Genomic DNA, 14,325 nt, shown 5'->3' on the forward strand with positions numbered 1-14,325 from the left:
AGAGTGAGTGAATACTTCCACCCCTTGAGGAGTGTGTGTGAGGGGTCATCGCCAGGTAAACTGTTCATTCTGAGGGGCCAAACAAAAAAAGGTGCCAAAAAAAATAAATAAGAATAACTTGCCTGGCGCCCCAAGGCTATGAGAGAAGTGTGTGTGTGTGAATGGAAACAAGATAGGATGAGTACAAAAGGATTACAGGAATGCCATCCACCCTCATCTTTAGAATGCCTAGACTGTACCCAGGCTGAAACACACACACACACATACACACACGGCCATATCTACAATTTTGCCTACCTTTAACAACATACCAAATTATTTCAGATTTGCATTTAATTTTCCAAACACAACAGTAACTGTTGAGCCGTAAACAACCCAAACCAGTTGTGGTTAAGATAGGGACAGGAAGCAACCTTCACACCACCCAGCCCTCCAGTGGCCCCGGTGGTCGCTCACCATGTTTGTTTTTGGGCAGATAGAGATGTTTGTTCTCAAATCAGTAACGACAGCAGGTAGGATAACCATCAACCACTTCACTCCAGGCTTACAGACTGAGGCACGGGTGGGGGCCCGAACACGCACACACACAAACAGGATCCAGGCAGTATGGGGACAGAGACCAGTTTATCAGGTGCTGTGGAGCTGAAAATACAGATGACTCTCATGCGCACACACACACATCCACACCTTTCAGATGCAGCCTTTGGGCTGATTCAAAGCTCTTCAGCTTCTGGGTGTGTTAGGGAAGAACCAGATGTTGACCACACAACAGAGAAGCACTGTTCTATGGTCATAATGATCACACACGCTGCGCGCGCACACACGACTGGATAACCTTCCTCCCAGTCAGCATTGGCTTGGAGAGCTTAGTGCTTATTTCAGCAGCAGCACATTGGTGCAAAGAGGAATTAATTATCAAGAAAAAGATAGCGCTGAATGCTGAGCTTGGCATTCCTCTGCTGTTATTATTGCCAAATCGAAAGAAAAGAGGACTGGTAATAAAAGTAATGAAATGGATAACATTTAATGGGGTCTTGTCATTGGCGCAATAGCCATCTCTCCTTTCTCTTTGTTCCCTCCCTCTCTCCTCTGGTTTGAGAGGAGAGCATATGAGTGCCATTCTGGTAAAGACAGGATTCTTGGAAAGAGTCATGACACAACCCAGCCACGGGCCAGGACTGGAGACAGGAAAACACCACAGGCTGGGGCTGAAGACTGAGGCTGGAGAAGGGCTGGAAACTGGAACTGGAGAAGGGGGCTGGAGACTGGAGAAGGGGACTGGAGAAGGGGGCTGGGAACAGGAGAAGGGGGCTGGAGACTGGAGGTTAAGGCTGGGTCTGGAAGATGCATAATAGTTGGGCCTGGGGCTATAGGGTGAGGAGCTGAGGGCTGGAACATGGAAGGTGGAGAGGGGAACAGCAGCTGAGGACTGGAAGGTGGGGAGGGGAACAGGGGCTGAGGGCTGGAAAGAAATAATAACAATAATAATAATAATAAATAATAATAGCCATTTAGCAGACGCTTTTATCCATAGCGATTTACAGTCATGTGTGCATACATTTTACTGGAAGTTGGGGAGGGGAATATGAGCTGGGAACTGGAAGCTGGAATACAGCTGAAGTATCCCTGAGCTTCTTCAAAACTAGGCTACACCCTTTGTGTATCCTCTGCCTATCTTTAAGCTCCCACCTCGGTTAATGTGTTTCCATGACAAAGCAGCTGAAACGAAGCCCATCTTCTATCCAGTCAGCCATACCAATGAAGGTGAGTGGTAGGATACCGGTTTTCCCTAAAACACTCCTTACCCTTTGATCGTGCTCCTAAAGATGATGGATAAATGAAGATGGTAAACGGCCTGAGTGAACTAATGAAAAAAAATGGTGCGTTCAGCTCTACTTAACTGTGTGTGTATCCCATAGACAACAATGCTATAGCATCTGGGTCTGGTCTACTTAGTTCACTTACGATTATTGAACCAGAAAAAAGAAAAGGGGGGGGGGGGGGGGGGGTAACGAGTGTGGTGTCTCGCTTCCTCTTCCGTCTCTGGTGCTCCGGTTCCATTTGGAAAGACAGTTGTTTACACTAGCCCAGGCCCGGCCATGTTTCCATGACGATAGGATCCCAGAGTCGGTCACATGGCAAGGGGAAAAGGGAGTCTCAGGGCCCAATTAAATCACAACAAGCTAACCAGGTTACTGGGTTAAGGTAAAAAGAACACCGAGTAGGACTACTGTATGTCTGAAAGGTTACGTGCTTCACTTTATTTTCTTTTTCACACAGTAAAATAGAGCAGCAATGTCTAAATGCCTTCCAAGTGTCCTTTAAAGTTGCTGTCCAGCATTTCCAGATGTCAATGAAATATGACCTCTAATTACAATATGAGTGAAATGATTTTCCTTCCAATTCTTTTTTATTAAATACGTTAAAAAGCAGCTTTTCTGTGTTGGAATGGTGTTGGCGTACCTTAACAGAATGGTGTTGGCGTACAACGGTCATTAAAAATATTCATGCGAGTAGACCGCTGACTGGCCTGGTCCTCCTCAGCAAGATGGCATCAGATACAAGTTTGAGGTGGGGGTTTGTGGGTTTGTGGGTTGTCTCCAATTTATGATTTGGCCACAAATATGAGTATAGGATGAGTCAACAACATTATTTGGGTATGAGTTAACAGAATATTTCACTGAACAGTTAGCATACTTTAAGAAGTGGCCATGAAAGAGATGCATCTAAACAACCCTTAGGTCCAGTGGTTGTTTTAAAAGAAACTGTGCTCAGATAACCTGATCAAATAATGGAGTCAACCATAAGGAAATAAAGGCTCCTCTACAACAGGAGAGTGTAGAGGCCTAGAGCTTTCTGCTTGCTTAGAGCCCAAATGGAGCCACAGAGAGACTCAAAGACAACATGGTCATGCAAGATTTAAGTTCCAGATCATAAATCATGCACTTCTGTGAACTAAATACCTTTCATTCAATCAATGGAGAATAAACTGGAGGAGCTCTATCTTATCAACAGGACCTGAAGAACTGTAATATCCTATGTTTCTCGGAGTTGTGGCTGAACAAGGACGAGGACAATATAACCTACATCTAGTTGTTTTTTCTATGCATTGGCAGGACAGAACAGCGGCGTTGGGTAAGCTCAAGGGGGGAGGTGTGTGTCTTCGTTAACAGCTGGTGTGCAATCTCGAATATTTAGGAAGTCTCGAGGTTCTGCTCGCCTGAGTTAGAATACCTCATGATAATCTGTAGACCATACAATTTACAGAGAGAGTTTATCTAGATTTTTCATAGCAGTCTATTTATCACCACAAACCCATGCTGACACTAAGACCGCACTGAAGGAGCTGTAAAGGGCCAGAAGAAAACAGGAATATGCTCATCCAGAGGCGGCACTCCTAGCGGCCGGTGATTTTAATGCAGGAAAACTGAAATGTCATACCTCATTTATACCAGCACCTGGCAAATTAAGAGGCAGTGTTGTTTTTTTTAAGTTAACTCTCGGTCACCTTCACTCCACACCCAGAAATGCATACAAAGCTTTCCCTTGCCCTCCACTTGGCAAATCTGACCAAAACTCTGTCCTCCTCATTCCTGCTTACAAGCAGAAACTCTAACAGGAAGTACCAGTGATGCACCCAATACGGAATTGGTCCAATGAAGCAGATGATAAGCTACAGGACTGTTTCGCTAACACAGACTGGAATATGTTCCGGGATTCATTCGATGGCATTGAGGAGTACACCACATCAGTCACCAGCTTCATTAATAAGTGCATCGACGACAGTCCCCACATTGACCGTCCCCAAGAACACAGTGGCCTCCATCATTCTTAAATTGGAAGAAGTTTGGAACCACCAAGACCCTTCCTAGAGCAGGTCACCTGGCTAAACTGAGCAATCGGGGAGAATGGCCTTGGTCAGGGAGGTGAACAAGAGCCCGATGGTCACTCTTACCAAGCTCCAGAGTTCCTCTGTGGAGATGGGAGAACCTTCCAGAAGGACAACCATCTCTGCAGCATTCCACCAATCAGGCCTTTATGGTGGAGTAACCAGATGGAAGCCACTCCTCAGTAAAAGCCACATGACAGCCCGCTTGGAGTTTGCCAAAATGCACCTAAAAGACTCTGACCATGAGAAACAAGATTATCTGGTCTGATGAAACCAAGATTGAACTCTTTGACCTGAATGCCAAGCGTCACATGTGGAGGAAACCTGGCACCATCCCTACGGTGAAGCATGGTGGTGGCAGCATCATGCTGTGGGGCTGTTTTTCAGCATCAGGGACTGGGTAACAAGTCAAGATCGAGGGAAAGATGAACCGAGCAAAGTACAGAGAGATCCTTGATGAAAAGCGCTCTGGAGCAGGTTAGGACCTCAGACTGGGGCGAAGGTTCACCTTCCAACTGGACAATGACCCTAAGCACACAGCCAAGACAATGCAGGAGTGGCTTTGGGACAAGTCTCCATGTCCTTGAGTGGCCCAGCCAGAGCCTGGACTTGAACCTGATCAAACATCTCTGGAGAGACCTAAAAATAGCTGTGTTATGTTAAAATAGCGTCATGTTGTGGGTATGCTTGTACTTGTTAAGGATTCAGGAGTTTTTCAGGATAAAAAAAAGTAACTGGACTAAGCACAAGCAAAATCCTAGAGGAAAATCTGGTTCAGTCTGCTTTTCACCAGACACTGGGAGATTAATTCACCTTTCAGCAGGACAATACCTTAAAACACAAGGCCAAATCTACACTGGAGTTGCTTACCAAGAAGATGGTGAATGTTCCAGCGTGGCAGAGTCACAGTTTTGAATTAAATATTTGTGCAAAGATCTTAAGAGACTTACCCAGATAGACTCAGAGCTGTCATCGCTGCCAAAGGTGATTCTAACATGTATCGACTCAGGAGTGTGAATACTTACGAAAATTAGATATTTTGTATTTTATTTATTTATTTTCTAAAACATGTTTTCACTTTGCCATTATGTGCATTGTGTGTAGATGGGTGAGGAAAAACAAAAACAATTTAATCAATTTTTGAATAAGGCTGTAACCTTACAAAATGTGGAAAAAGTCAAGGGATCTGAATACTTTCTGAAGGCACGGTATCTACCTCAATTTCCTACCCCTGAACATGGTACGTCTTCCATATAGCCAAGTTATCGTTACTCATTGTGTATGTAATTACTTTTACTATCATGTGTTGTTACTTTTCTATTATTTCCTCCATTTCTCTTTCTCTCTGCATTCCTGGGAAAGGCCAGTAAGTAAACCTTTCACTGTTCGTAAACAACACATGTAGACTAAGCATGTGATGGATAAAAGGTTTTCATTTGACAATGCCTGAAATGTCAAAGCAGGCCCCTGAAAAGGTGGCTTTTGCTGAAGAACTGAAGCAGAGAAGTGAGGTTGTATGTGTTCTCAATACACACGTTCAATGACACTGTCTTAGTCACAGGCAGAGACATTTAAACCCACGAACACGTACGCCAATTCTCGTCCTCTCATGCACGTGAGTAGTAACCCTAAACCTAGCCGAACTCTGCTAACCTAACAAAAATGTCACATAAATGTCGTCATAATTAAAGCAGAAACTCTTCTGAACTATTAAGCAACTATTAAGAGGTCATTGTTGTTTTTTCACCTGCTAATGAGGCTAGTCCTCTCCCTCTCCTTTTTCCCCCTTCCTCCATCTTTCTCTCTGGAGCGATTTACACCATGCTGTGCCCATGACATAGTACCCAACGTTCAGCTCACTGCTGCTGATAAATAAAAGTGATTTATAGGCGATATGAAGTCGATATGAAGGCCTAAAGTGGGATGAAATACAAACTGATGGCACTACTGCTTGCACACTCATTATCGGCAGATAAATGCTTAAGACATGGTTTACTAGGAGGCACACACGTGCACACAGCAAAAGCATGGAGTCAACTACTTTCAGATAACTGCAACATGATGAAATAATCCACTCCATAGCTCATAATTAGGGCCAGGAGTTTTGGGGCACTTTGAGGCACTGTGCTTTTACCGATTTTCCAGCATTGTCCACTAGTGTTGCTGCAGGTAGGAATTCCTAGGAAATATTCTGTAATTGACACAAGTGGCCTCCAATCAATCAATCAATGGTTGTTTGTGTGTGTTTGGGGGGGGGGTTTGGGCAGAGTGACAGCTGATCTTATTGCACTGATGAATGCAGGAATAATATGTCATATTATGGATAGATAGATATATTATGGATAGATAGATAGATATATATATAGAGAGAGAGAGAGTGTTGTAACGATGTGCAAATAGTTACTGAGTCTGTACATAGTCAAAGCTTTCCTTAAATGATGGTATTCTGCCATATAGCATTTTTGTTTTCTCATGATTTGGTTGGGTCTAATTGTGTTGCTGTCCTGGGGCTCACTCTCTCTCTCCATCTTTTGCATCTCTCCCCACTATCTTTCCATCTCTTCTACCCATTCTCTCCTTATACTGCATCCCCCATCCCTCCCCCTGGTCTATTCTTCAAACTCAGCATTGATGTACAGGGAGGTGATTAATGTCTTTGAGAAACAGATAAATAATCAGGAGATCAGGGGGCTGGTAGTTGGCCTTAGGGGAGTAAATATGGAGCGTTTTATAGCTGTTCACCAGGGAGAGGGGGAGAGTACAGACTCATTCAACTATATTAGCTTTTACACACAACAACCTCTGCCTTCTCGCTCTGTTCATGTACTGTCTTTCATCGACACCCCAATAGTATACACACACACACACACACACACACACACACACACACACACACACACACACACACACACACACACACACACACACACACACATATATATATATATATTTTGGACAAATCCTCAAGCGGTGCACAGCCCCCTCCCTCCCATGTCGCCCTGCTTTTAAGCCGTTCCTCCTGTGGCAGCCTATCCCCTGGGAGAAGATTGCATCTTTTATTTATCACTTTATTTTACCAGCAGAAATTCTGGGGCGAAAATTGCAATCAGCACAACAGGCCCTCCTCCTGCTGTGGGTTCACCTGTCATCCTCCCTCTCCCTGCTAGCATGCAGAATGAGACAGACAACACACAAACTCCTCTTTCCATCCATCTCCCTCTTTTACACACACCTCACCAAATCTGAACCAACACTCATTTGCTAACATGGCAACATGGCAGGCAGCACACAAATAAGCACTAATGCTGAGGAATCTGGTAAACAGCTAGGAGCTGGTGGAGGGATACTGTTGTGCACAACACATGATCCAAGACCCAAAGAGCTGGAGAACTACAGATCCTTCTGAAGGGAGAGAACCAGGGGAGGAGGGACGGGGAAAGATCCTGCATATATAATCATGTTTGTAGATTGCATTAGAATTCAGATGAACTGGGGAGGATAATGAAATTAAAATGCTGAAGCGTTTCCAAGGGTGGGGAGGCAGAGTGACAGCTGAGCCTATCGCACTGATGAATGCAGGAATATTATGGCTCTGGTAAAGGGAGGCCACAGCAGGCTAAATGCCTGTGTCTATTTAGACTCGATATCCCACAAATAATGCATTATGGAATAGGACGCATGACTGTGCGATATTGGCAATGGCATAGCCTACACTAGCTCGTGCCATCTCATAGCCTACTCATTTTCTCGTGCTTGGAAAAATCTCCCACGAATGCTGAAAAGCAGCAGGGAAAAAAACTTAAATCTCACAAAAGGTGTTTGGCAAACAAAATAGAAGCGCTGTGGCTTTAAATCGCTGTCCCTCCCAACCTTTCTAAATATGTTCCATTTATCTAGTGGTGAAAAGATACAGGGGCTTTTGTTTGGTTACCCATTGGAGGTGGACAGAAAGCTGAAAAGACACAAACGATCAGGAAAATAAGAACAAAGTGCTAAGCGTTCAAATGGGAACGGTTCAGGGCAATTTTATATGCGCACTGGGCAAAAACAAGGGGGAAACTGTTTGTTACTCTTACACCCCCCTTCACTGGAAATTACAGAATAGCATGGAATGAATGCGGGTAGAGAATGTCAATTCTCTCTCCCATATGACAGACATACCAACGTGGGTTAGCTAACTGTTATTCCCCGGCCAGCATCATATTTCCCAGTAGCCGAGCGATAGATACTCACCGACTTGCAGTACGTTGTCCACCCAGCCGCCCTCCAGCAGAGTGACACCCCGTAGGAAAGGCAGCTGGGTCTCTTCATTGTTTTCCCCGCTAGTTCCACTCTCCTCTCCTCCGGCGTTGAACGACGAATACATGCAGATCTCCTTTTCGCTCCTCGGAAAGGACCAGTACACGATCCTTCTCTGGACGGGTTCTGGAATACGTTCGAACCGTTCCTCCACCCTTTGGAAGGGCCACTTCTCAGCGACTCTCCGCGCCGCTATGTCTAGTAGCGATTCGGGGTTGTGTGTTTTTCCCGATCCCCCTGGAGCGGACCCCGGACCGCCACACAGTACTCCTCCAGCCCGCTGCCCCTGCCTGCATGCCGGGTTGAAGCCGGGCCTGCAGCAGAGCCGCTTAGCCGGGGGCTGCTGGACTCGCTCCGCCATGATTGCACCGCTGTAACTTGCAGCACAGTCTCCCCGATCATATAAACGAGATACGGAAGAGAAAAGGACACTCCGGCCGATTGTTTGCCGTACATGGAGAGACGACCCTTATTTGGAATAGTAGGCGGTTTCTTTTGGGTTCGGCGAAGTCCTTTGTGTTGTCAAATTAACCGAGATGGGTGGGATCCTTGGTCATCCTGGGCCGATTCCAGCGCACAAGTGGTGGTAAAAAAAAGGAGCTATAGGCGGAATTCCCAAACGTCGGCAAATCCTTTGTGAAGCCATTCCGGAGCGAGAAGGCGGGGCCCCTGTGTGTGGTGGTGGGTGGGGTGGGGGGGGTGGGGGGGGGGGGGCGAAAATACTCAAATACTGTGAAGTTTGTTAGTGTTTGAGTTTAAAGGCGGGTCTTATCGTTACCCACAGGGGTAAAAGGGGCAAGAGTTGAAGCCGCATTTTTAGTATTGAAGAAGACATCTACAACCGTAGGCTCTCTCCTCTCAATAACATCACGAGTGACTGGGTTGCTTTCTTAGCAAGTTCAGAGGGCTCAACTGTCAGTGAGGGAGAGGGCGTGGGAGGAACGTAAGGATATGGACGGCTCGTCCATTCTCTAATCATTTTATCAATACGGGCCTTATTCAATTAACAATGGCCTCTCTCTCCCTCTTTCTGTCGAATGAATACCAAGAATAAATTCCAACATTGCATTCTAGCTCATCAAGGACTCACACACGTTTGACAAAAGTGCCTTCATTTTCTTTTCCTGTGTTGTAAGTTAACTGGGGTACCTTTTTATGTATGCCCATATTCATAAAGGGTTTGTGAATAGAATAACGTTATAACTAGCCTATAGGCCTAGACTTTGGTATAGGCTGATAGCATGTTATTCTATGTAGAAACAATAGGCTGGTTTAGAAATGGAACAATACACATTTATCCAGTTCATAGCAGCCTTCTCATCCATCTCACAGCTCAAGCACCAACATGACTGAATAAACTAAATGTTATATTACTGATTAAATAAGGAATATTCTGTTAATGTCTTCCTCTTACAGAACCATTTCATATCATTTGTAAAGGCAATAAAGCTTAGGCCCAGAAAGGTTCACATTCCAAGTAGGCAAATCATAATTTGATCTAGTACAAACCTATGGTCTCTTGCATGCTGTGATTTTTATTTTATTTTCTATTTTACACATTTTCCATCACAAAAAGACATGGAAACTCATGGACTCAGTCACTGAACAGGAAAGAAAAACCTTGCCGTCTAATAATGAGCATTATTAATCCCAACTAAAAGCAAGCCCTCTGCTTGGTATGTACATTTGCCTGTCTGGTTGTCCCGCATGCGTTTCAGGCTAACCCCCTCTCCTCCCCCTGTGTGCAGAAGCCTTTGAACTGCAGGTGTGACCAACCCCGATTTGGTTTCAGTACTTCCACACAGGAAGTTCAGACAGCCTGATTCTCCTTTGTTGTGTTATTCAACTTTTTTATTTTCTCATTAAATCAGAAAACTGGTGACAAACTTTAGACCATCGATTCGGATTACATTTAACACTGCCTTCTATGGTTTAAACTCAAATAAACAAACACTGTTGCAGATTAAGTTACATAGGCCTGCATTTTGAGCACTTTCCACCATTGGCCTACCCCAAACACTTGTCAAAACAGCATGGTCCCAAAATGGTTGCCTTCAAAGAAACACACTTGTAACCAGTGTTGGGGAGTAATGAACTACATGTAGTTCCACCAGTAAGTTAACTACATTTTCCAGTATCTTGGTGGTAGTTTAACTAAATTCAAATCTAGGTAGTGTTTTCAGTAGTTAATAAATGTTTTTGCCATTTAACGGTGTACCTAACTACTGGAACTACAAACTACTTTTTTCCCAAAAATAAAATATGGGTGAAGTTGGCAATCATTTCCTTTCGCATTACATCTGCCTAATTCTCATTTGAAATTTAGTTGTGTTTAATATGCTAATTTACACATTATGTTAATATATAACCGCAAAATGATATGTTCATGCAATTTGTAGTCATTGACATTTCAGATTTACGTATGATCATTTTTCAGAAAGTCATTTGGAGACAGTGCACTACTTTTTCAAAGTAACTTTACTTAAGTAAATTATATTTACCTTAAGGGTAGCTTTTGTGTAGCTTAACTTCATTCAGTGTAAAGTAATTATTAGTGTGGTAAACTACCGTAGCTTCCTCAACACTGCTTGTAAAACAAGACATTCAGAATAAAGCCACAAAACCCACCTGAAAAGCTCTAGGGGTTGTTTTATACATTTCTACCTGTTCACCACTAATTAGGGTCTCCTGGAAAACATGTACCAAAACTATAGTTCCTACCATGTCACACTAGGAAATGGCCGAGTTTGAGTGGTAAGGCTAAAGCAACCGACTGTAGACTAAAGTTGAGGAGTGAAGTCAGGGGAGGTGCATCTGTGACCATCGGAAGTCGGACACTAATATGGTTTTCCAACAGACAGCCTTAGCATGGTAGTGTTGCCATTGTTTATAAAAGTTTTTCCTTATAATGTCGAAATAAACATGTCTCCAACCCCCATATCACACACTCACAAACTGAAATATATGTGTGTCAGGGGAGGACGACTCATAATAATGTCTGGAACTGCGAGAATGAAATGGCATCGAACACATGGAAGCCATGTGTTTGGTGTATTAGTTACCATTCCACTAATTCCACTCCAGCCGTTACCACAAGCCCGTTCTCCCAAGTTAAGGTGCCACCAACCTCCTGTGGTGTGTGTACATTGTATAATCAATTAGTGAGAGAGAGCCTCAAATATCACATCAAATGTGTATATCCACTCTATTGTTGACAATAGAGCCTCCCACAATGCAGGCGATGACTGCAGCATGAAGTTGGTGAAGAGCAATTGCAGAAACTTGCAGTCGACTGCAGTCAAAACTTCAAATCAAACTTTATTTGTCACATGCGGGGTCAATGTAATAGTACAAAACAAATGGAGGGGGGGGGGTCAATGTAATATTCTGGTGGCCATTTGATTAGTTGTTCAGCAGTCTTATGGTTGGGGGTAGAAGCTGTTAAGGAGCCTTTTGGTCCTAGACTTGGCGCTCCAGTACCGCTTGCCGTGCGGTAGCAGAGAAAACAATCTATGACTTGGGTGACTGGAGTCTCTGACAATTTTATGGGCTTTCCTCTGACACTGCCTATTATATAGGTCTTGGACTGCAGGAAGCTTGGCCCCAGTGATGTACAGGGCCGTACGGACTACCCTGCCGAGCAGTTGCCATACAAGGCGGTGATGCAACCGGTCAGGATGCTCTTGATGGTGCAGTTGTAGAACTTTTTGAGGATCTGGGGACCCATGCCAAATCTTTTCAGTCTCCTGAGGGGAAAAGGTTTTGTCGTGCCCTCTTCACGACTGTCTTGGTGTGTTTGGACCATGATAGATCGTTGGTGATGTGGACACCTTTGATCACAGGATTTTTGTAAAGTTCATGCAGTCGACATTTAGGTGCAAGTCAGAAATATTTTATTACCACAATGCAACACACTTTGAAAGTCTTGACAGAAGTGATCAGCTCAAAAGCATCAAATCCATGATGCATTGTGGGTAAATGGTGATTGACTGATCTACAAATAGTCAGTCGGCTGCAATGTCGAACAAGCCCAATTTTGGTCCAATAATGCAACACAATAAAAAGCGGCTTGACAAAAGGGATCCGCTCAAACGCACCCATTAACATTCTTGAATTTGTCTTGAGTCTGAGGTCACTGGTATCCTTCTATCACAATAAAACTACAATTCCATACATGCCAGGCTGTAGACGTCATAACCAATTGCAAGAACCAACTTCCTGGTGGTAGAGTGCAGGATCAGCGTGGGATAAAAATAAAAATCTCCGTTAAGTGAGTATGTTAACTTAATTATACCACTGTTATATAGCCTTGATTTAAATAGTTGTCGCTGTGTCTACTGCGAAACTAGATCAAAGTTGCTAGGGCGATGAGGCTGTTTTATAATGCAAATAAGCTAGCTAAATACCTAACGCTAGCCTAATTGATTACAGACGCTAACTGACTTTATGTAGCTAACGGTTAGTGGCTAAGTTAATGTTAGTTGTAAAGAGGCAATCTGTCTTTTGCTTTTCCAGTACTAAAGTAATGTCTATTCAGTGCGTTGTGCATAGGCTATTTCATGCTCATGGAATAGCTCTTTTGGGCGTGGAACTATCTATGGTTGAGACTTTAAAATTACAGAGACAATTTGACTGTTTTTCACTTGTATACCAGTACACGGTAGGTCTAAAGTCCAGCATACAAGACATCCAATGTAAACATAACATTTGGTTAGATTTGAGAAGATGTCACCAGATTCTGAAGCTGTGTGTGGCTGTAGCAACAGAACCTAGGCTACTTCCATTTGACATTAAGTCATTTAGTAGAGGCTCTTATCCAGAGCAACTTACAATTAGTGCATTAATCTTAAGCTACCTAGGTGAGACCACATCATTCGTATAAAGTACATTTCCCCATAACAATTTATCAAAGTCAGTGCTAGTAGGAAAAGACAAGTGTGTTTATTTTGGGGGGAGTAGCAGCACCTGTTGGTGGGGAGTAAATTGTACCCAGTCAGCAGTTTAATGTTAAGCAGGGCAACAGTGTGTAGGCAGTGGCAATGTTTTGTTGCAAGCTTCTTATGTTTAAATAATAAACCTTCTCGTTCCAGGTTTGGGATTGGAGTTGCTGTTGGCGATCAGGATGATTGACGTGCGGGCGTGGGCGGAGTACCTGGTGGAATGGGCGGCCAAGGACCCGTACGGCTTTCTGACCACTGTCATCCTGGCGCTGACACCCCTCTTCATCGCCAGTGCCCTGTTGTCGTGGAAACTGGCCAAGATGATTGAGGTGCGCGACCGCGAACAGAAGAAGAAGCAGAAACGTCAGGAGAATATTGCCAAGGCCAAGAGGACCAAGAAAGACTGAGCTGTGGAGGGAGAAAGAATAGCTACAGTACACGGCTATGCTCAACACTCTTCACTTGCAACACTGCTCCCCCTCGCCTCCTCAACCCAGTCCGGTGCAGGACCACAGACCATCACTCCTGTCCAGTGTAGGAAGGATTGTAGGCCCGACATGGTGGCTGTACAGAGCTGAGAGGGAACTGTATAGACAGAGGAGGCTCATTTGATTGGGCTATCAGCATGTAAACTGGGATTGTCTGATTATGGTGGTGTTGCAGTACTTAGCATTCCATTTGGAACAACTCCACTCCAATGATTTCATTAACTACTTTGTTTTTCTCCATTTTAAATGACTTATTACATTTCTGAATCACTTGCTTGTTTTTATTAAATGAAGTTCTAAATAAAATACGCTTGTATTTCTTGCAAAACATAATTCCCCATAACCCTGCCTGTATGACACTTCATTGAAAACGGTTGAGTTCCAACCCGACTTGATGCGCAGGCATTGCACTGCATCAACCAATGGTTGTATGTCGTCAACTGTTCAGTCGGGCGTAGACTGCTATATCATAGCTGCTAATTAAACACCTATCCAATCATTTTGAGAACTGGCAGGAGTCTGGTATGGACTCGGGCAGGAACTCGACCAAGATGTGCTCCAGGTTGTTTTCATGCATGGGCTTCATTTAGTTAAAAATAATATTTGGTTAAAAGGTTTGTGCTGTCTGATGGGGTGTATATCATACCACATATGTAAAGCCATGAAAAAAAACCTTGTCACACTGAAAATATTTAATATATGTATGCCA

The 14,325-nt window shown here is 43.9% G+C and overlaps 2 protein-coding genes across 3 annotated transcripts in view; one reads left to right on the forward strand and one right to left on the reverse strand.

Annotated features, from left to right (window-relative positions):
- LOC106562823 (zinc finger SWIM domain-containing protein 6) overlaps positions 1-8,683 on the reverse strand; it is a 125,330-nt gene extending 116,647 nt beyond the window's left edge. Inside the window, exon 1 of the mRNA XM_082966410.1 lies at positions 8,123-8,683. Within this exon, the coding sequence (XP_082822536.1) occupies positions 8,123-8,549 (427 nt within the window). The 5' untranslated portion in view covers positions 8,550-8,683. The remainder of the gene's footprint in view (positions 1-8,122) is intronic.
- Positions 8,684-12,353: 3,670 nt separating this feature from the next.
- Positions 12,354-13,922, forward strand: LOC106580593 (small integral membrane protein 15). Of its 2 annotated transcripts, none has more exons than XM_014161834.3 (2): positions 12,354-12,458; positions 13,279-13,922. In XM_014161834.3, the coding sequence occupies exon 2, from the start codon at positions 13,311-13,313 to the stop codon at positions 13,533-13,535; it is 225 nt and encodes a 74-aa protein (XP_014017309.1). In that variant the 5' UTR covers positions 12,354-12,458; positions 13,279-13,310; the 3' UTR covers positions 13,536-13,922. The 2 variants fall into 2 exon arrangements, with proteins under 2 accessions (XP_014017309.1, XP_014017310.1); XM_014161835.3 differs by having other exon boundaries at positions 12,365-12,462.
- The last annotated feature ends 403 nt before the right edge of the window (positions 13,923-14,325 follow it).

This window comes from Salmo salar, chromosome 20, assembly GCF_965601325.2.
Source record: "Salmo salar chromosome 20, fSalSal1, whole genome shotgun sequence".
Taxonomy (NCBI): domain Eukaryota; kingdom Metazoa; phylum Chordata; class Actinopteri; order Salmoniformes; family Salmonidae; genus Salmo; species Salmo salar.

Bases quoted from the DNA above. Each gene is read 5' to 3' on its own strand.
- LOC106580593 (XM_014161834.3), top strand. From the start codon at position 13,311: ATGATTGACGTGCGGGCGTGGGCGGAGTACCTGGTGGAATGGGCGGCC.